The sequence below is a fragment of the Lynx rufus genome, unplaced genomic scaffold, assembly GCF_022079265.1.
Source record: "Lynx rufus isolate CCGP_SWC_20201006 ecotype Redwood Valley unplaced genomic scaffold, mLynRuf1.p SCAF_6, whole genome shotgun sequence".
Classification (NCBI taxonomy): Eukaryota; Metazoa; Chordata; class Mammalia; order Carnivora; family Felidae; genus Lynx; species Lynx rufus.
In genome coordinates, this window is record NW_025814878.1 from 55,478,420 (window position 1) to 55,502,269 (window position 23,850).

At 33.6% G+C, this 23,850-nt stretch overlaps 1 protein-coding gene across 1 annotated transcript in view; it reads left to right on the top strand.

The window, feature by feature from the left end:
- Positions 1 to 23,850, top strand: part of ASCC3 (activating signal cointegrator 1 complex subunit 3) — a 367,207-nt gene that overhangs the window by 232,701 nt on the left and 110,656 nt on the right. Inside the window, exons 21-30 of the mRNA XM_047101482.1 lie at positions 3,806 to 4,031; positions 5,291 to 5,445; positions 7,834 to 7,932; positions 9,787 to 9,955; positions 12,712 to 12,932; positions 14,406 to 14,491; positions 15,921 to 16,087; positions 16,196 to 16,341; positions 16,469 to 16,589; positions 19,027 to 19,169. Coding sequence (XP_046957438.1) covers positions 3,806 to 4,031; positions 5,291 to 5,445; positions 7,834 to 7,932; positions 9,787 to 9,955; positions 12,712 to 12,932; positions 14,406 to 14,491; positions 15,921 to 16,087; positions 16,196 to 16,341; positions 16,469 to 16,589; positions 19,027 to 19,169 — 1,533 coding nt within the window. The remainder of the gene's footprint in view (positions 1 to 3,805; positions 4,032 to 5,290; positions 5,446 to 7,833; positions 7,933 to 9,786; positions 9,956 to 12,711; positions 12,933 to 14,405; positions 14,492 to 15,920; positions 16,088 to 16,195; positions 16,342 to 16,468; positions 16,590 to 19,026; positions 19,170 to 23,850) is intronic.

The window sequence follows — 23,850 nt, forward strand, 5'->3', positions numbered from 1 at the left end:
TTACTTCTAGAGACTCAAGAAATTAATTCATGCTATACTCTGAATGTATTGCATTGTGACATGCTAGCAATTACCATTTTATTGCAGAACTAGTTCTATTTAATTTGCACATCTTTTATGCCACCTATGCTATTAGATCAGAAATGGAAGTGGGATTTGGTGGTTGGTTTGGCTCTTTTGATGTTGCTACTGTTTTCATTGTACAGTTTAAAAATATCAACATTTGTGTTTTTCTGCTTTACATGATACATTTCTTTTACTTACAAAGGCAATAATACATGAATATTTCAAGCAAAGTAAAAGATTGTGGAACCTTTGTAGCTTACCCCAAATGTTAGAAATATAAACATTTTTTTACCATTAAATAAGGCTTAATAACTACTTCATACCACATGTTCACTATGATAAGTCTCTGATATAAAAAAAAAATAATAATCTTTTTTCCCTTTTGGTGATACTTAAAAATAGAGAACTGAAAGAAAATTATTCCCTAAATGACAGCTCATTAAATATATATATTTTTTAAATGCTGTAGCGTAAAATGTTGTAGTATTTATATTCAAGACTTCACGTGAAGTAAAATAGGTTATTTTTTGCAGTATTTACCTTTCAAATGAGTTTTCTCTTCTAGACCTTTATTTAAAAACATACTCTTAATCAAAAATACCTTTTTCTTTTAATTTTTTAAAGCTGTTTATTTATTTTTGAGAGAGAGATTGGAAGAGAGAGAGAGTGCACACAGGGGAGGGGCAGAGAGAGAGGGAGACAGAGAATCCCAAGCAGGCTCTGCACGTTAGAGAGCCTAACGTGCAGAGCCTGATGCGGGGCTCAAAGTCACTAACTGTGAGATCATGTCCTGAGCCAAAACCAAGAGTCAGACGCTTAACTGAGCCACCCAGGCACCCCAAGAATACCTTTTTCGAAAGAGAAACAAACCAAGAAACAGACTCTTAATTATAGAGAACAAATGGATGGTTACCAGAGGGGAGGTGGGTGGGGGGATGAGTGAAATAAGGGTGCGAATTCAGGAGTACACTTCTCATGATAAACACCAGTATGAGGTATGGAATTGTTGAATCACTATGTTGTACACCTGAAACTAATATAACACTGAATACTAACTATACTATAATTAAAATAAAATTTTAGGGGCGCCTGGGTGGCTCAGTCGGTTAAGCGTCCGACTTCAGCCCAGGTCACGATCTCACGGTCCGTGAGTTCGAGCCCCGCGTCGGGCTCTGGGCTGATGGCTCAGAGCCTGGAGCCTGCTTCCAATTCTGTGTCTCCCTCTCTCTGCCCCTCCCCCGTTCATGCTCTGTCTCTGTCTTAAAGTAAAATAAACGTTAAAAAAAAAAAATTTTTTTTAAAAATAAAATAAAATTTTAAAAAATTCCTTTTTCATCATTTTTTATTGAGTAATGCCTCCTCTAAGTTAAGGAAAAATAAAAGCTTAATCTTATTATAAATACAGAAATGATTCTGCTACGTATCTTATGTTGGTAGTTTTGTTCAAAAACTTTATATAGAAAAAGTATGTTTGTGTTAAATAAATTAGTATTAACAGCCATAAATACTCAGGGGTGCTTTAAGATAACTATAAACATGAAATATTTGCAAACATGAACCAAGACATATTGGCAAGCAATTTGAATGAATTCAGTAATTTAATCAAAGTAGCCAAGGAACCAGGTGATTTCATATACTCTGTAAAGCAAATGTGGATGTGGTGAAAACTTCCTTTTCTTTTTGCATTTTGGAAGACATGTGTTTCCTGCCATAAAAATTTATATATAGTCTCAAAACTCTGTGACTTCTATAGGAACCATTGTTTCTAACTTCTTTTAACTGTTTTTCTGAAAAATAATATTATATTGTCATTTTATGTTTTCTAATGATTTTATATTGAAACAGTTAATGACTTCTCTAAAAGTTAAAGCTTTTCTGGGTTCCAGATGAATAATCTGGCCCATTTATGCTTGATTCAAGATTATGAAGACTGACAGGTGGATTGCTTTATAATGTAAAACTTACGGTTTCTTCATGATTGGTGCTCAGAAAGTCAGTCTCAGAAAATTAAGGTTATGTCTCAAAGCATCCTGGTTTTTCTTAAATGGCTATTGTGGGTTTATTATTCTTGAATGCATGGGATAAATTACTTTTGAGTTTATGTTTTAAGTTTAAGCCATCAACAGTTCCACAAACACCCTCTCAGCTCTGTAAAATAATAATCATCCCTTCTGTATTTCTAAAACTTGATTATCTCAGGCCCGAGATAAATCCTTAGCTCAAATATTCTACGATTTTATAAAGAATCCTATATTTAGCTTCTCTGAACTGCACATTTTAGAGACTTTAATCTTTATGCTCACTCAATTTATATCATTCCAGATTAAAATGCCTACTTATATCTCACATGGGATTCCTCCTTCCATTTCTTTTAGCTTTTAGGGAACAACTGTAGGTTGTGACATAGAAAAATAACATACTTTCAAATACAGTTGGGAAAATTAGCCTGGCATGTTCTTACAAGAGCAACTAGGAATGATGCAAGAAGAAAATCTCTTTGGTAGATATAATAATCAAAATGTTCACTTCATTTATCATTCTCTTGGCTTAATAAAAGCCATCCTGTAATTTTTAATAGGTATCCAAACTGTCCTTATACTTCTAAGTACCATTTTTGTTCTTAAATTTCTAATACTGATAAAAAGTAGTTGAATTTGTTAAGAGACAAATACATATTTTATATAAAATGTAATATCAAATCCCTTAACTCTTATGATCATTTTTACCTCATAACTTCGATCTTGGTCAAAATCATAAAAAGAGAAGAAAAAGAGTGAAGATTTTAGATAGAGAAATCGAAGTTTTTAAAGTCTTCATTTTCAGATATAGATGTCATTAAATTCTATGAGGTATCTCCAAGTTCATGACTTTAAAAACAATCTTCAGTAAAAATATGCAAAGTTAATGATAGAGGGAAGAGGGCAAAACAAATAGAAACTAACTGTGGAGATGCTTAATAGGCTTCAAACATTGTAGCTTTCTATATGTCTATTAATGAAATTATCCTGACCATCGAATTTAGAATTTTGGAGTTAAATTGGAGTTGTTTAGACCTGACTTTGAATAGATACTGTGACACAAACTGTCTGTGTGATCTTGGTCAAATTATTGACCATACCAAGCTCTAGTATCTTCATCTGTAAAATCATAATATCAAGATCAATCAAATGCAGTTGTTATAAAGATTAAATGAGATAATAGACAGATTAAATTAGATACATAATGCTGTTAATATGTTGCTTGGTTTTTAGAGAGCCACTAATACAGATAGCTACACTCATCAGTACTTCCTTTATCACTCTTCTCTTACTAATTTTTCCATCTGACTGGATCCCAAAGTCCTCCTTATTTTCATAAGTAGACTCATAATCATTCCACTATATACCCAAGAATATCCTTGACTGTCTCTTATATTCTAAATGGCCTCAACAGCATACTAAGTACTTTATATACATTTTATCTCCTTCATTCCTGGTTAGGGGGTGTAAGGTGGAGCTTCCTGAAAACTTGGAAATGAGGCTGCCATCTGAGAATTAAACAAGATAACGTCCACATATGAAGGATGTAATTATTCTTATGTAGAAATAATCAAGATAAATAGGGTTATATGAGAATAGATGTTGCCTACAATTAAAGGGTGCAACTTGGCATACTTCTTTTAAAACTGGGTGTGAATGACAAATTTGACAAATTTACAAGTACACTGTACCTAACTACTGACCCTCTTTTTATTCTTCAGAATGCAGCTAGAATTGTTCGTGCTCTTTTTGAAATTGCTCTGAGGAAACGTTGGCCTGCCATGACCTACAGGCTCCTGAATCTTAGTAAAGTCATTGACAAGAGGCTTTGGGGTTGGGCTAGCCCTTTGAGACAGTTTTCAGTGTTACCACCACACATTCTAACAAGATTAGAAGAAAAAAACCTTACTGTGGATAAGCTGAAAGACATGAGGAAAGATGAAATAGGTAAGAAGGAAGCAAAAGTGTTTTAATGTATTATTCTGTACAAATAAAAGTTTATTAGATATAAAAGAGAACTATTGTGCATTTTCACATTACTCAAGACAAATTTTTACCATTTTAAATCACGTTGGTATCAATATGTAAATAACATTTGTTCTTCTGTGTTTATATGATGTTGAAAAATTATTTCTCCATACATTTTCATGTACCTGAACATTTTATTGGACAAATGTATAATGTATTGACTAGTTAATATTTCACATTCAGAACAGAATAGACATTGCACATGAAGGGAGTCAGGCTGAGGAGGAATAAGGGGGGAGGGATAAGGTCCAAAGATGTAAAGAGAGGTTGAGGTAGTTATTTCACTTGTATAGTGAGAACACTTTCAAGATAGAATGGTAGAAGGGAAGTATCAATGAAATAGAGAGAACTTGAGAATATTAACGAAGGAAGTTGAGAGCACTCACACTGGAGTAACATGTAAATGTTGTATCAAAATAAGGAAAATCACTTTAGTTCAGATTCTGGTGAACATAGAACATTTTGATCTGTTCATAATCTTGCTTTAAGAAATTATATTATGAAGGACCTAGATAGACAAGAAATGTTGATACTATTAAATATAATCTGTTTCCACTTAATTGCTTGAACTGAAGTAGGAAAATGTCTATAGTTAGTCACATCTGTTTGTGACCGCCCCCCCCCCCCCCGACCCTGGCATTCCCAGACATAACTATTTCAGAATCTAATCATTCATGAAAATATGTATAACTTGTTAATTGTGTGCTATGTGACCATATTTTATATTTTAGCATTTTTCTGGAAATGAGTTTGGATGGGTGATTTGTGTTTTATTACCAAAACATTTCCTATCATGGTTATAATGTTGAGAAATAGACTTTGTGTAAATTAATGGCTGTTTTCACAAAATACTGAATATTTTTATACTATGTCATGAGCTAACTAGGAGAAGTGGAATTGTTTATAGTAGTTTAAACACTGTCAAGTTTCAGTAATTTTAAGAACCCTATTAATAGCTGAAGAAACCTTGATACTGGTTTTCAGAGCTATGAATTGCTAATTCAAGTTAACTATTACAAAATATTCAAACATGCCAGGTCAAGAATGTCAGCTATTCTACATAGCAAATCATAAAACAAGCAATAAAACCACCTTCTCTGAAATCCCATTTACAAGTCAGATTATATTGCTTTTTTTCTGTCTGAACACATTTCTTCTATGTGATGTTTTCCTTACAGGTCACATGCTGCATCATGTGAATATTGGGCTCAAGGTCAAACAATGTGTTCATCAGATTCCTTCTGTTACAATGGAAGCATCCATTCAGCCCATCACACGGACTGTCCTCCGAGTGACACTCAGCATCTGTCCTGATTTTACTTGGAATGATCAGGTAAAAGTGGAAAATTATCTACATCCATGATAAACAAAATGTCTATACTGTAGGTTCAATTATACCTCCTTACATATGTCCTTAAGGCATGTAGAAAATCTCTAAAAAGAAGATACATTGAAGATTTATTTTAAACAGTATAGTAATATTTACTATCATCCTTAAGAAAAACATGGTATAATACATTAATATGTCAACCAATGAGACCTTTCCAGAACTCTTAGGTGACCTAAATATTTAGCATTGAACAACAGTTTAGTGATTCACTTTCATAGTGACTTTGCCTATTAACTCTGTCTTCTTTAATTTTCTCTCTGGTATCTTCATTTTTGCCAGTCCTACTTACTCTGTCATTTTAGTCTATTAAAAAACTCAAGATTCTTCCTGCTAAACAAGCCCTTTAATCCTGATATTTCTCCAACTATCATTCTCTTCTTTTCTTTACCATTAGACTTGTAGAAAGAGTAGTCTGTATTTTCTTCCTGGTCACCAGTTTCTCTCCTGCTGAGACTACTTTCTCAGTGATTACTAAAAACTTACTGGTTGCCATAAAAAATGACTTTTTCTCAGATCTTTTTTACTTCTCTGAACATTCAGCACTATACTTCGTCCTTCTTGAGAATGCCCTTCCTTGGCACCCATAACATGCCTGTTTCTGTTTGTATACCTTCGATTCTTCTTTCTAAATCTTAGGTGTTACTGTTTGTGTGTGTGTGTGTGTGTGTGTGTGTGTGTGTGTGTGTGTGTTTAGGAAGATCTACTCTTGATCCTCTTCTTATTCTGTCAAAATTTTTAAAGGTCTGTCTTCAGTAGTTACTGTACAAAGAGTACAGTAGAGATTGTAGATACAAAAGAAAGTAAGTCTCAATCCTTTCTTTCAAGAAGCCAGTGGAGGAAGGCAAAGAAATCAGTAATTGTAGTGGCAATTCCTACTTTACATGGTTATTGTAAGGTTCTAATTCAGTTTCAGTAAATATCTTCTACATTACCTGACATTATTTGTACATCTTTAATATGAATTAATTTTGTCAGTGTGCTCAAAAATTACCCAACCGTAGTCCTAATGCAAATCTACCACTGGTCGTAAACTGTCCTAACCAGTAATTTCTTCAGTTTCCTCATCTGTAAACATAAGTAATAATAATAATAATTAGTTTTTCATAGAATTTCTGTGAGAGCTATATGATATAAAATTGTATTTAATATTTGTATAAACAAAGTTTCACGTAAAATATAAATTAGCCATATACTCATATTTCATTTTGTATTTAATAGAGTATTTTTAAAATGCATAAAAGCTTTATTTTTTTCACACTGTTTACTTCTGTCAGTATCCATAGAAAATCTTTTACAGTTTGGTTTAATTCATTAGTATGATAGTGTACTTAATTGCTTTTATTGTAAACTCTATCAGTTAGAAGGCTGTTGACTATAAGAATAGAAAACCTAACTTGTCTCAAACTGACTTATGCAGGAAAATATATTGTCTTCCACAATAAAAGTTCCAAAGGTAGAATAGGCTGCAAAGGTGATTGAGTCTTTTATTTAATGCTATAATTTAGGGCCCATCATATTGCTGTCCTTACACTCTTGGCTACTTTCCAAATATTTTCATGCTTCCTTGTTCACACTTAACAGAGAAAGGTAAACACACCCCTACTTCATTAACCCAGAGCATGGACTAGAAGACTTTTTCTTCAGTCTAACTGGGCTGGTATTGGGCATGTGCCTATCCCTTACCACAAGCTGTTTGTTGTAAGGAGGATGCTGTAAGCTGATTGGCTTGTACTAACCAAAATCATCCTGAGAGATGTGGTCACCTTCTCCTGAGTCACATTAGAGAAAGATGAACACTGAACAAGATTGAGCTTTGTTAGGGAAAAAAAAAAAAAAAAAGAGGGAGAGGAATGAATACACGAAATATAGTATATCTAGCTATCCAATGGAATATTATTTGTCAGTTAAAAAGAATGAAGACTGATGCATGATACAACATGAATGAACCTTGAAAACATGGTAAATGAAAGAAGTGAATCACAGATGCCCACATATGATTCTATTTATATGAAATGTCCAATATAGGCAAATCTTTATAGAGAGAAAGCAGATTGGGGTTGTCAAGGTTGCAGACCAATAGGGGAAGATACGTAGTGACTGCAAATGGGTTTAAGGTACCTTTTTGGGGGTAGTTCTAAAATTAGATTATGGAAGAGTTTGTACAACTTTGTGAATATATTAAAACCATTGAACTATATACTTTAAATGAGTATACTTTGTTATGTAAATTATATATCAATAAAGCTGTTAGAGAAGAATGGGTGTGCAGACAACAATATCCCTTACTTGAGTTAAAATATACATAGTATTAGAATCTTATTTTTTTTCTAGGTCCATGGGACAGTAGGAGAACCTTGGTGGATTTGGGTAGAAGATCCTACAAATGACCATATTTATCATTCAGAGTATTTTATAGTTCTAAAAAAACAGGTAAACATGGGTGTGTTGCTCTATTATTATGTTGCTATTACAGAAAGAAGAAAATATGAACTAAATAATTTCTGTTTTTACCTATTTCTCTACCATTTCATAATGCCATTAAAGCTTTATTTATTATTTTTTATGTTTCTAATTGGTTTTAAAGAAAACAGGAATTGCATGTTATTGTATTCATATATTCAATGTGATCTTAGTTTGAGAAATTGAATTGTAATTTTTATCATGGTTTAAGGCATGACTTCCAGAGGAGCGGAATATGTCAAATGGATGGGATAAGTAATGTAATAGATAAATAAAATTAAATAAATAAAAATTACTAACTTTAGGTTATTTATTAAATAAAAATAATAACTTTAGGTGTTACAAAAACAAAATACTAAAGAGTATTGGCTCACAGAGTAAAAAGGGCATTTTATTTTATTTTTTTTTCAGTATATGAAGTTTATTGTCAAATTGGTTTCCATACAACACCCAATACTCATCCCAGAAGGTGCCCTCCTCAATACCCATCACCCACCCACCCCTCCCTCCCACCCCCCATCAACCCGCAGTTTGTTCTCAGTTTTTAAGAGTCTCTTATGCTTTGGCTCTCTCCCACTCTAACCTCTTTTTTTTTTCCTTCCCCTCCCCCATGGGTTTCTGTTAAGTTTCTCAGGATCCACATAAGAGTGAAACCATATGGTATCTGTCTTTCTCTGGATGGCTTATTTCACTTAGCATAACACTCTCCAGTTCCATCCATGTTGCTACAAAGGGCCATATTTCATTCTTTCTCATTGCCACGTAGTACTCCATTGTGTATATAAACCACAATTTCTTTATCCATTCATCAGTTGATGGACATTTAGGCTCTTTCCATAATTTGGCTATTGTTGAGAGTGCTGCTATAAACATTGGGGTACAAGTGCCCCTATGCATCAGTACTCCTGTATCCCTTGGGTAAATTCCTAGCAGTGCTATTGCTGGGTCATAGGGTAGGTCTATTTTTAATTTTCTGAGGAACCTCCACACTGCTTTCCAGAGCAGCTGCACCAATTTGCATTGCCACCAACAGTGCAAGAGGGTTCCCGTTTCTCCACATCCTCTCCAGCATCTATAGTCTCCTGATTTGTTCATTTTGGCCACTCTGACTGGCGTGAGGTGATATCTGAGTGTGGTTTTGATTTGTATTTCCCTGATGAGGAGCGATGTTGAGCATCTTTTCATGTGCCTGTTGGCCATCCGGATGTCTTCTTTAGAGAAGTGTCTATAAAAAGGGCATTTTTAAAAAATTTTACATAAATAACTGCAGAAAGACTCAATTTGATGCTGGCATATCTTTAACTGTGATACTTCATCCATGATTTCTCTTTTTATTGAAGAGAAAGCAAGCTTCAGGCTGGGAACCTTGGGTAGACAGCAGTAGAATTTCACAGCAATGTTTTGTGTTCATGATTACCTTCTATTTATGCTAGTTCCTCTTATTTCACTTAATGTAGTAATATAATTTAAAGAAAAATATTAAGTAAATAATTTGGTAAAAATTATGAAGTTGAGTAATTTAATGCATGAAGTTTGGGAAATTCTGATAATAAGTCAAACTGGTAACTTGTTAATACGTGATGATATGCATATATAAATAATATAAATTGAGTATAAATTTTACTTTCAATAATATCAGGTATCCTCAGAAGGAAACCACCTACACATTTCTAAAGTGCCTGAAAATCTCGACTATTTAGAAATCTAAGATATTTTCTTTATCTTTAGTACCTCTTGCTGTAGATATCATTGTCTTAACCATAGACTAAGAAGGCCTTTATCATTAGCATATTCATGTTCATTTGAGACTTTATTTCACATTAGGTTATTAGTAAAGAAGCTCAACTACTGGTGTTTACAATCCCTATTTTTGAGCCTTTGCCTTCCCAATACTACATCCGAGCAGTGTCTGATAGATGGTTAGGAGCTGAGGCTGTATGCATTATCAACTTTCAACATCTGATTCTACCAGAGAGACATCCTCCTCATACAGGTAACATTGAATAGTAACTTGAATCATTGATTTTGCAGAAGTGTTGTGTTAATTAAAGTTACAATTGTCTATACTTAAAAGTTGTCTGAATCTGAATCAGAATCCAACTTATTTGTCAATATAGTTTGAAAAGAGACTTTCTAAAATAGATTGCTATATATGCATTTGGTAGTTTCATGGTGGGCCTTAATTTTGTTTTAGTTCCAAAAACATTAAAGTAAGTCTAGTTCAATCTCCTAGTTCTAATAAGCATGAGACTCACTATTTCTGTATTATTTTGCCTTTATCCCTATTTTTACATATAATCATTACAATTTCTCCATATTTTCTTCCTTTTCCATTGCAAGTGTTAATCTGTTCTCTCTGTGAAACTTTTGAGGTATACTTTTTCTTTGAGTTTATTACTGTTTATTAAACTTATTTCTAGTATGTTAAATGAATTAATTAAAGTGAATTATAGGTTCTTTTCCCTCCATACAGTGTGCTTCTACACCAAAAAAAAAAAACAAATGCTAATATTAAGGAATTAGATAATACTATCACTACAGAATAGATTCACTATACCTCAAGTCACTTTGCATCCAACAAACAAGTACCATCTTTATTAGTTCTGTTCCTCCACAGTAATATGATAAAAGGGTATATACTAATCTGCAATATCATGTAACAGTTTTTCATTGTCAACTAACAAAAATCCATTTTAGATTTTTGCAACATGAGCAAGTATGTTTATATTGTGACTTATTAAAGAAGCAAAATTTCATGAATGTTTATATTGATACTTTCTAGTGGCCTATATTCTATTTCAAAAATATCTTTAGGGGCACTAGGGTGGCTCAGTCAGTTAAGCCTCTGACTCTTCATCTCAGCTCAGGTCTTTATCTCAGGGTCATGAGTTCAAGCCCATGTTGGGCTCTTAAAAAAAATCTTTAGATTGAGCTATTAATTTATTATATTAAGTTTATTTCTTACTGAGAATTCATAATTGATAATTATTGATTTCAGGAGGCCTTTAATTTATAGAAAATTGAAGGTCAATTTTTTTTCATATAATTCCTCTGAAGACAAACTCTTTGTTTTTTCAAAATAAAAATGTTAGTAAGAACATTACTTAGTTAGTAGGAATTAGTTCATACTAACATATTTTTCACAATCCTTTGGGAAATGAAAGAAGGCATTAATGTGACTTTCATCTTTGCCATTTTTGTCAAATGGGTACCTTGTTCATTATCTTAACATATCTTAAAGGGAAATACTTTAGACTACAGCTTAAAACCACTTGGATATGTTGATAAAACTAAAAAAGTTTGTTAACAGAGAAATAATGAGATTGTAGTATCTACTGATATACTCACTGAAGAGGACCCTTCTGCTTTTCTTCCATCAAATATGCCTATATATGATATCTAGAATCTCAGAATACATAACGATGTTTAGTGCTTTAGTTTAAAAATACATGCTACCATCATCACTAGTAGATCTCTGACTTCAGTACTTGATTTTAACGTGCATGAACATTATATTTTAATGCTCATTTTATCACCTCTCTGTTGAGTGGCCAAGCACATATCATCCTATTTATATAATTAGTTGACTTCTAACTACATTTTAAAAAGCAGTAAATGTACCACCGTGACATCTCAGTTGATACTATAAATGCATGATGTAACCTCAGTGATTCCCGGTTCTATTTGGCTGAGTGTGTGTGTGTGTGTGTGTGTGTGTGTGTGTGTGTACACGCGTGCTTGCATGTGGGTGTGTGCGTGGGTGCATGTGTGCATATGGTGCCTCACTGAGCCTAAATCAGCCAAGAAAATTCTTCAACTTTCATAGAAGTCAATCATTTTAATTTATATCAACGATATATATCGACAGTCGATATATACCAAAATGTTTATTTTTTACTTCCTATTAAGAATATGTCTATGCCTTGATTAGCATTGCAAGGTAAGACTTCTTCCCTTCTTGATTTCAGTAGTACAGAAAATTTAGGAGATTATAATCTGCTATAGAAAACATGTGGTTAGCTCTCAAGTACCTATGTAATAGAGTAGAGCTGTGGAGCTAAGATAATATTTTAAAAATAGCTTTTTATTTTTAAGTGTAATTTTTGAGAAGAGAATTCTCCAGGCTTTCTGTTATGTGTTTTCTCAGTGCAGTTCTTTTGTACTCAGTCATTCTCTGATTTGAAACTCCCCCCTGAGTTTCTTCCTTTAATTATTTTTAGTTTAGTTTACATTGGCTAGAGCAATAGCTCACTCAGCCATTCTGGTTTGGTCCATTTTCTAACAGATCAAAGGAAATTTCTTATTGGTAACCATTCTAGCACTGAAGTTTGCAAGTGGTTTTCCTTTTTCTACAGATAGGGGTAGATTTAGTTTTCTTCTATACCATGCATATTTTCGTTCACCTGTTATTCAAATTACTTTCCTGACTGGGACGAGCAATATAGGTAGGTAGGTAGGTAGGTAGATGGATGGATGGATGGATAGATAGATAGATAGATAGATAGATATAGGTATGACATTATATTCGGTATATGGGGACTCCCCCAGAAAAGTGTCCAGTTCGTCAATATTATAGATGTAGTAACAGGGAAAAAAAGATATGTAACAGTATATAAAAATTTTTGTTAAGTCTTTTTTTTCCCCCTGTAAGGAATTAAAGATTATTATAATTTATTCCTAAGAAACAATATTCAGTATTGTGCATTTTTTCCAGTTTTTTTAATGGCAGTACGTGTTTCATCTTTTCAGAATTACTGGATCTTCAGCCTTTACCAATCACAGCTTTGGGATGTGAAGCATATGAAGCACTATACAACTTTAGCCACTTTAACCCTGTGCAGACACAAATATTTCATACCCTGTACCACACAGACTGTAATGTCCTCCTTGGAGCACCCACTGGATCAGGAAAGACCGTTGCTGCTGAATTAGCCATTTTCAGAGTCTTCAACAAGTACCCTACTTCAAAGGTCTGTTTGAAAGAATCACATGCTTACATTAAATTAGAAAACGCAGTTCATAATCTGTAAACTAGCCAGTTCTAAATACACATCAGGACACAAGCACTCTCTCAGTGAATTTTCTGAGCAGGAGGTGGGGGTGCAGGGGACCAGATCAGTATTAGATAACTGGCCAGAAGAAAACTTATCTTAAACTTTGGAGTTCTCTAGTTAGATTTCTAATGTACATGTCAATTTCCACATGTCTTTTTCTCATTATAAGATACCTGATTCATAGCCATATTTATAAGATAAATAATGACTTTTACTCACATCCTTTTGCTATAAAAGAAATCCTAATCTGGGCACAAGGGTGGATCAGTCGGTTGAGCGTCCGACTTCGGCTCAGGTCATGATCTCACAGTTTTTGGGTTCAAGCCCTGCATCAGGCTCTGTGCTGACCGCTTGCTCAGAGCCTGAAGCCTGCTTCTGATTCTGTGTCTCCTTCTCTCTCTACCCCTCCCCCACTCACACTTTGTCTCACTCTTTCTCAAAAATAAATAAATGTAAAAAAAAAATTTTTTTTTAAAAAAGAAATCCTAATCTTTAAACAAATACAGTTTAATTATACACAGGAAATACAGAGGCAGTTTTATTCCACATTTCTGCAAATGCCATATTATTAATGTAAAGTAATGTGGCAAGTCAAATAAGTCTTAAATTTATGCTTTCCTGAAATGTGAAGTACATACTCATAGTTTAGAGGTACATATTTTTCAGGAAAGCTAATTCATACATTGTGATTGGAATTATGTGGTGTTTTCATCATTTATTATTTTAGAAATGTTTTAACTTCCTTTTTCAGTGATTTTCAATTAGCGACTTTTCTTCTCTGCTTAGCTTGAAGTTTTCCTACTTCTCAGTCTATTTTGTGGTTTTTGATCCATTATGAGACCTGTTAATACAATAGTAGAGCTCTCCTATAAATTTGAAACATTTTATAAGGAAATATTTTTTTTTTCACTGAACATTCTGTATATAGATTTGGATTATTAAAGACCAATTGTTGTTATTAAGAAAAGGTAGAATATATGACTAGCATTTTCCATAAAATCTCCATTAAAATTTAAACAACCAGATTATTTTTTAGAATTTCAAAAGTAGTAACTTTTTTCATGGAGGAGTTAGAATCTTGATCATAATAACAGGAAAAACTTATTTTCATCAGAATATAAAATACTTAAAACACCTTCAGTGACTTTTAAAAAATATTTAATATTTTCTATGTCAGTATTTTATGATGTCTTATATTTCTGTCTTACTTTGGATGAGGGTAATTTGAGCAAGTTAGTAACTTTCCCCATTAATTTTAAATTTTCAGTAATATAAGATACATTTTTAAACCACACTGTCGTATGTGGATGAATTTTACGGGGTTTACCTTTATTTGAAAATGATGTTACTATTTTCATGAGATCTTTTTACCCTCCCCTCTGCTTTCAGGCAGTGTATATTGCACCCTTAAAAGCTCTTGTACGTGAAAGAATGGATGATTGGAAAGTTAGAATAGAAGAAAAACTTGGTAAAAAGTAAGTTCTTGCTTTATCAGAAGATGTGTTTTAAGTAACCTAAAAGGATAAATAAATAAAAGATTTTCACAAAAGTGTTGAATGCTTTTACAGTGATTTTCATAGTCTTTTATTTAAGGGTATTGTAATTACTATTAAAATGTTATCACTATTCCCATTGTTTTAGTATTGAAAAATGAAAGTCCTTTAATTATTTAATATGAATACTTAACAAAATAATTCTCTCAAAATTTTTAAATTCTAAAACTAAAGAAAAATAAGTTGTATCTCTTTATTTTCCTTTCATATCATTCGCAGTAAGTCCCAGAAATCACACTGAGGGCATTTTGCTTATAAATAATCTTACCAAAAAATAGAAATTCATTAAAGAACATGACTTTTTAAAGAATATTTTAGTATTGCACAAGTTTATTCATTGTGGTATTGTTTTTACTAGCAAGGTTGCAGGTAACCTGAGTGTCCAATAGAACATGACTAAATAAATTATAGTACATTTACACAATGCAAAATATTGTATCATTCTATTAAGAATGAACTTTTTATATACTGAAGGAGTGATCTCCAGAGATATTATAGAAAATGTTTTTAAGTAAAGTATCCTATCTTTTACTTTTTTAAAAAATGGTAAAGAATATATGTTGTTGCTTTAGAATAAGGACCAGGTGATTGGAAGATAGACATACTACAGAGACTGCTCACCACACATTCTTTGAACCACGTGAATATATTACATATTCAAAATAATAAAATACAAAAATAAAAAATGAATAAAAATAAGCAAAAGCTTTGGGAACACTGTACTTGGGGGAACTAGTCTTACCCTTTTTTGTTTTTTTAGAATTAAGTTAGATATAAAAATTATTTAGTGATTACCTAAAATTTAGAGTTGGCCTTCAGATTTCCCTCTTTCTCACTGTAAAACTGAGGTCTTCTTAGAATGAGGTAGCACATATTTGCCCCAGCATATCTTGTTTATGTCCTAGTATGTTTGGATTTACCTATAGTATCTATAGAAATTTTTAGTCTAAAAAAAGAAATGAAGCTTACACGTAATTATGTTCTTAGTGAATGCCTCTTTATGTCTTAATAAATTAACACTTTCCCTCATTAGAAAGGTGTTTATTCCAACATATGGAGAAGGAAGTATGAGTTCAGCTCTATAAAAACACATAGAGCAGAGACTTTGTAAACATAATCATAGCAAAGTTTGACACCTTTGCATATCTGCATGAAAGTTAGATTATCAGTGATTTCAATTGATATGTTCTGTTACAATTCTTAAGAAACATATTTTGGACTCAGAAAATTTCAGAAACCAAGGGGAGATAAAGTAGTATTAAGCATTATAAAATTTTATTCTGAAGGATAATTTTTTACCTTTCCAAGGACATGTGTTTTCTGAGAAAAAGATTATTTTCTTCCTTTCCAGAGTTATTGAACTAACCGGGGATGTGACTCCTGATATGAAATCCATTGCTAAGGCTGACCTTATCGTCACTACACCAGAGAAGTGGGATGGAGTCAGTAGAAGCTGGCAAAATAGGAACTATGTGAAGCAAGTCACTATTCTCATCATAGATGAGATCCATCTGCTTGGTAGGTACCACTGTATCTGATGCCTGTTTACACATTTTGACTCTCATACTTGCAGCAGCCAGCGTCGGACTTGTTAAATGATTAACATGTATTATTCCTATTTCCTAGGGGAGGAAAGAGGCCCTGTTCTAGAAGTCATTGTATCTCGAACAAATTTCATCTCATCACACACAGAAAAGCCTGTTAGAATAGTTGGACTATCTACTGCATTAGCTAATGCCAGAGACCTTGCTGATTGGCTCAACATTCATCAGGTATATGGAAGATTGATAAATAGGCATTTAATAGTGTGGCTTACTTAGGTGGCCATATTAATGAGACACTGTTACATACACTTAAATAGGAGAACAGAAAATGATTTCTTTCTCGTTTTTACTCTAGATGGGCTTGTTCAATTTCCGACCATCAGTACGTCCAGTTCCACTGGAAGTTCACATTCAAGGCTTCCCAGGTCAACATTACTGTCCTCGTATGGCTAGTATGAATAAGCCTACATTTCAAGGTAAGCTTCAGATCCTTGAAGTAATTTGTATGGTAGCATTAAATGCATTCGAGATAATTTGGGTTTCTTTGAAATGGCGGTACTGTTCCGACTTCCACAAATGCGTAAAACAATTTACCTCAGCTGTTAAGGAAGGAAAATGTGTGTTGAATTAACTATTGAAAATTGGAGAGATTTTGTAGATGATACTGTGTTGGTAGTAGAAAAATGTATTCTTAAAAAGTAAATCATTCTTAATCTATTAAGTTATTTTCTTATGGTAGTAGCTTGAACAAATGATAAATAGGAACTATAAGTGTAAAAAAAAAATCACATAATCTTAATTTTTACCAGAAATCCTAAAACTTACAAATTTCAATACTTTTTTTTTTTTTTTACAACGTTCTGCTTCATTTTTTGGTTTTCCTTTTCTAACAAATTAGGCAAGCAGGAAAGATTTAAGAATAACACTCCTATTTTATTGAAACATGTTTTGTTTAGGCTGCATAAGGAATATTTATTATATCAATTAAAAATAACCTCCAAAATAAATTCTCTAGTGTGAACTGCTGTTGATTGTGAGGTGACAGTTGTGAGGTGACTTTTTCGCTGCTGTAATTAGCCTGATGACAGAAGCAAAGTATTGATTGTGAACTAGAGACCAATCTTGGCAGTTCAGATTATTTACACCTCCACAGAAGCATTGTACAAAATCACTAATGAACAATAAATCTGCCGTGAGCTGTTCAGCCACACCTGTTCTTGCAGCAGCAAAAATCCATTAAATGTTGAGGTTTAAAAAAAGAGACAGATTCATTCATGATTATGTGTACAAATGATACCAATATTGTACTGATATGTGTATTTTAAACATTGTATTTCTAATACGATTTATCAAAGCACTACCATTTATATTCTGTAATATTCTGATAAACTGTGAGCGAGAAATAAGATAGTTTATTTTTCACGGTATGTATTGTTGTGATTGCTTGTGTTTATGTAAGGAATGGCCAATTGCATACCAATGGTTGAAAGGAAGCATTTGTGTTATATAAATCAATAGTAAATAACTGAAATACTTACACTTCTCTAGATATGATATCAGTACAGAAGCTGTCCTTATAAACTGTTTATTATACCTGTAGTGTATCACTGTATTTCTTTGAGTTTAGAAATAGGATTTTATAGCTTTATTTTCTTACTCTTCGAGTATAAATATAGTGAAGTTCATGTCAACATTTTCATTATAATCCTTGTTAAGAAACAAGCCTATAGAAAGAAATTCTGCAGCTCACATTTCAAACAAGAAATTACAGAAGGTTGAATTTTTTTATGTAAAACTGTTAAATATCTCTGTGTTAAGAGATCTTTGTACGCATAAGTGTTAATTTCATATGTGCCATCTTATCAATATTTCGGAGTCAATGTAAAGAAGCCCTGTTTCCAGTTAGGTCAGATGATTTATGTGACTCTTTAGGTAATTTTTTTTCTTTCAGTCAAATTACTCATGTTTCAAACTATTCATTGCATCTTCTGTGTGTCTACCTTCCATGTGAATCTCTGTCACTCAGACAGAGATTCAGAATATCATGTCAGCTCTCTTTCTACATTCTCTTATCTTTCCATTTGAAACCTTACACATTTTAGAGAAAAGTAAAACCTTCATTCGACATATCTCTGACTAGTTTATTGATATAAAATCTTTTTTTTAATATTTTAATGCTTTTATTTATATTTGAGGGAGAGAGAGAGAGCGAGCGCATGAGTGGAGGAGGGGCAGAGAGACAGAGACAGAATCTGAAGCAGGCTCCAGGCTCTGAGCTGTCAGCACAGAGCAAGATGTGGGGCTGGAACTCACGAGCAGTGAGATCATGACCTGAGCTGAAGTCGGATGCTTAACCCACTAAGCCACCCAGGTGCCCCACAAACTCTCTCTTAGTTATTCCATTCACTAGTAATGACAAAAATTAAAGGAAATTTTGGAGCTTTTCTTAGAGAGTTTTCATCACTAGGTAGGACCTAACTCTCTCCCCCAACCCTAGGACCAGTTAACTCTATAATATCGTTGCTTAGGTGAGCAGAAACACAACTCAGAAAACTCAACCTTAGATTTAGTAGTCATATACAGCTTTTACTGAAGAGTCTCAGCTTTTGTGTTACCTTCCTCAGCAACTCAGAGTAGAACTGGGAGCTGACACAGTTCAGCTTCCCCTGTCCAGGCAATATGCTCTCGTAGGTAGGTTCAGCTACCTTTCCTTTCCTGTCATTTCTCCAATATGTTGTCAGATCCAAGTAGTACCACAGATAATGCTGAATTTCATGACTAAATTAAGAATTTATTTAAATCAATGATACTAGCTTTCATGTATCATTCATTTCATATCCTAATGACATTCATATTTGGTTGTAAGTAGCTTGCTTACTCTTATTGTCCACATTTTCCACAACTTTTCAATAGCAATTAGAAGCCATTCTCCAGCCAAACCTGTTTTGATATTTGTCTCATCAAGACGTCAAACTCGTCTTACTGCTTTGGAATTGATAGCTTTTCTGGCTACTGAAGAAGATCCAAAGCAGTGGTTGAATATGGATGAAAGAGAGGTAAGCAATATATTTTATTTCTACTTCTTATACATGTCAAATTAGTTTGTATTATAATTAATGAAAATTACATATTTAATGATGTGTAGTTTTACTCTATACTAAAAGTTTAGTATAACATTACAGAAATTTGGGGAAAAATATAGGAAATGCATAATACTGCCACCTTAACACCTTTAATATTTTTATGTATTTTCTTCCAATATTTTCCTGCTAAGTATTTTTATTCCATATTTACTTCCATACGTTTTCCCTTCAACATCATCAGCTATGTATATTATAATATGCATATTTGTCTTTCTATTGGAGTGTTCACTGCCCTCATGCAACTTATAATCAATTTTGCAAAATTAACTTCCTATAAAATGTGTAATATGACCATTTTCAAAAATTTAGAAAACACTAAATGTATAAAAATTAAAAACCTGTTGTTATCCTGTAGCCAAGTAGTGAAATTTGAAGCAATTAAAATTTTTTATGTCTATACAATTCTATTATGTGGCCATTCCATTGTATTTTTCCTCTATCATTAGATAATCATGCACCTTTATTATTATAGGTTGGTTTTTATTTAGACTTGTTTCCTCAGTGTAGAGTTCTAACTTAAAATGCAATGGGTCAAATAATGTGTATATTTTTGTAGCTTTTCATATACACTGCTAATTATTTTCCAAAATGCACATCCCAGTTAATGTCCCCACCATTGGTATGTGTATTGTCAGTAGTGTATGAGAGTAACAGTTTTACTACATCCTCATATGTTGTAATTTGTTGATATATTATAGATAAAACATTCATTATTATTTTAATGTACACCTTGATTTTTGTCTGATTGACTTTTTTTTCTCTGATTTGTTTGCTATTGGTTGTCTCTTTCTTTTTTGTGTCTTCATTCCTTTGAGGTTTTATCTTTTGCAGTACAGCATTTTCTTAAAGATTTGTATGAGAGCCTTACCAAATTAAAACATGCACTCCTGAAACTTAGTATGATACCACTTTTTTCCGTATATATTTATGACTACATACATAGACACACATATTAATCTTTCATCTGCTTTTATTAGTTAATTTCGCTGATTCCTTGGATGTCTTTTTGTCTTAGTAGCTTTTTACAAGTAGTTTTTGCATTTTATGTGGTACAATCAGTTAATATGGTTCTTTGTGTTTCCTTCCACTACATCTAAATGTAGATATTCCTGTTTCTCTCCATGGATTTATATATAGTGATTTTCCTTTTTTGTGCTTTCCTAGTTTTTAAAAAATATTTTTTCTAGTTGGAATTATGAAAAACAGATAAAATCAGTAATAAAATTGTTGCATTTTCTGCCTCTTCCCACCATATCACCCCTTTCTGATCTCATGCAGCCTGAAGAACAATCAAAACAGTGTTTCTAACCCACCAGTGTCCAGTCTCAGCAGCTGGCATATGTTCCCCTTCTACTTCTCATGACTCATCTAGGATTAGTGGACCTGGTAGATGATACTGTATATATATATTATAGTCATGTATTAACTAATAATTTGAAATGCCTGCAGGTGACCTTATTCACTGATAAGTAGCAGACCCCAGTATTAGCTTCATGTAAAAGGTATCACATGAATCCTTTAAGTAGAGTAACAGCTACCCTTTTATCTCTCAAGTTTCATCATTACTTCCTTAACGTTAGTTCCTTAATGTTACTTGTGTGTATATATGAAATGTTTAAGATACATAACTTAAGATAAAAATAATTTTGTCAAAAGATTTCCTGTCCTGTGTTATTCACTTAGTATGTCCAAATAGTCACCTTGTTGTGTCCAAATGGTATCTTGAACTTAGGATGCAAATGGTGAAAAGTAGATGTAGGGAATATTGATGGTTCATATGCAGCATCTGTCTGGGCTCAATCTTTTTTCTCTTGGGTCTTAAAGTGTTCCAAATGGAGACTTTTCTTTGAAGTCAAGGTACAAAGTACATACCTATTGAACACATTTTGGGACGTTTGCTCAAAGTGTATTTGTGTATGTGTGTGTTGTGCGTGTGCATGTGTTGTAAAAGGCTGTGTGTTTAGAACGTATGTGACTCATACTAACCTCAAATGTGAACCTCATGTGCTCTTCCAAACTAGAGTGCACTTACTATTTGTTTTTTATTTTAACGTGTGAGACCTAAGCAACTGGATAGCTCAGCCATTGTGTAGAATTACTTCTCTGTTTTGTTTTTTTTTTTTTAACAGCACAAAAATTTATCACCAAGGTTAATTAGAAACCATAGAACTTGTTTGCATGGTTTCTGCTATTTTGTAGATTTTCACTGCTAAAATAAGACAGCTAGAAATTATACCATTCTTTGGCATTGTATCTCACCAAGCACACTACAATAATAGGACCGTCCAGGCTTTGTTTTAGTCTTTCTTCTAAAAGCCATCACCTTTAAAATCAAGATTTCAGGGGCGCCTGGGTGGCGCAGTCGGTTGAGCGTCCGACTTCAGCCAGGTCACGATCTCGCGGTCCGTGAGTTCGAGCCCCGCGTCGGGCTCTGTGCTGACGGCTCAGAGCCTGGAGCCTGTTTCCGATTCTGTGTCTCCCTCTCTCTCTGCCCCTCCCCCGTTCATGCTCTGTCTCTCTCTGTCCCAAAAATAAATAAACGTTGAAAAAAAAAATTTTTTTTAAAAAATAAAATCAAGATTTCAAAGAGTTTGCAACTGATTGATATGCAGATTCAATTTGATTATACCAAAAACCTATAACATAGGTGTTTCAGTTGTTGAATTCCTAATTACCTTAAAATAGGAGGACTTTTTAACACCGTAATCTTTATGAGAGTTACTTGCCATAATATCCTGGACTAGAAGCTTAGTGACAATTCCTGTTGCTGCTTATTGTACAGTTTCAGATTGGTGTTCTGTGGCAGGACCAGGTAGGTTAGGTCAGCAAAGTCAAAAAAAACAAAAAAAAATCCATCTATCTTCTTCACCCAATAAATTATCAAAGTAAAGTATTGGGAAGCAGAAATACTCCTTCAAGTGTGTCATTGATGTAAAATACTGCAGCATAAGGAAACCCCCAAAGTAATGCCCTTTCAAAGTTCTCATCAGGAAGATTTTTCTGCAGTGATTTCAGAAGTGTGTGGGTATATGCTACCATGTCCCTTGGATTCTCAGTTTGATGACCACCACTTCCACCATTAACCTCAAATGATTGTTGGGCTTACATCATTCTCTCAACTTTCAAGTCCAAGACAGAAACATTGGAATACCCGAGCTTCGGCCTCAAGCATACAGCAGGAATGAGAATATCTTCCCTTGTTTGGCCTTTATGCAGGGGGGAGATATTCAAATGCTGGCTGGCTGTCAGTAGTCTTTTATAGTCCTTTACCTGCCCAAACTCATCAAACACCATTCTCTTCATACCTACACTTTAAAAAAAAATAAAAAATTTTCCTTCTAACAGCTAACCCAATTCTCCCTCATATAACCAAAATCCACTCATCTTTCCCCAAGGCAGACAACTGAAAATTTCCTCATGACTCTATCTGTCCTAGATTTCTTGGTTATATCCAGTCACTCTCTGGTTCTTTTACAATCTCATCTCAATATTCTCTAGCCAGCGGACTAAATTATAAAGTTACCTACAACCCACACATGCCATATTCAAAAGTGGAGGGTAGAGAGGAAAGAGAAATGAAATTGGTTAAAATAAGGTAAAATATGTTAATTAAAATATATGAGATAGCAAAGGTAGAGGCCACAGCATTTATTCCTGCAACACAGGACCAAACATATTTGATTGGGGAGCCAAACAGACATTTGTGATTTATTTTCTCTACCATTCATCACCTATATACTTCTTCAACCAGCCCCTGAGCTAATTAAGCTTTTTTTTGTCCAGTGGAGTAACCAAAACCCACCTTCCTGAAACACTGGAAATTGGAGTTTTATATATGCTTACTATATAAGGCTTTAAAAGTTTTTGATTAATTTTTCAAGTGGATCGTGTAATGTGAGAAGATTTCTCTAGGGTCCATCCAAATTTTTCCCTCTCCTTATTGCTTAGCAGCAGCCCAATTTCTTTATCAGGATTGGTCACCTAAACTACACTATGACCACATTTTGATTGTTCACCCCATAGAATGAGAGATGTGGCTATTTTAGCTTCTAAGTAAATTGTTACATCCCTTGGATATTAAGCCTCCAAACTAGCCGAGCTAGAATTATAGGGAAGGGAAACAAAAATTCTCCAAGTGGTTTATTAGCTGTTGACTGCAAAAGACATTTGTACATTGACTGCTTGGTTCCTGGAACTATATATTCTGGCAATGAGAGAAATAGTATTTAATGATTACTAGTTCAGAGCATACACCTCATTTTATAAGATAGCACCCCAACCTTGACAAAGCAGTGTCTCTCAGCTGCCATTCTGGGTCATTAATCTATAAAGCCATCTCTTTCTGGGTGATGAGGGATGCAGTAAGACCAGTGAATCCCATGGCATCCACTGTATTAATCTTTGTCTATAAAGTGAGTTCCTTTGTCAGAAACATTATCATATGAGATACTAGATGATGTGTAAAATGTTCAGTAATCCTACTGTTGAGGCTATTGGCAGCACTCGGTAGGCTTGAACAGAATCCATTCTAGACATCATCCCAAATAGGTGCCCCTCTGTGACATAGTTCAATATAATCTCCTTACTGCCAGAT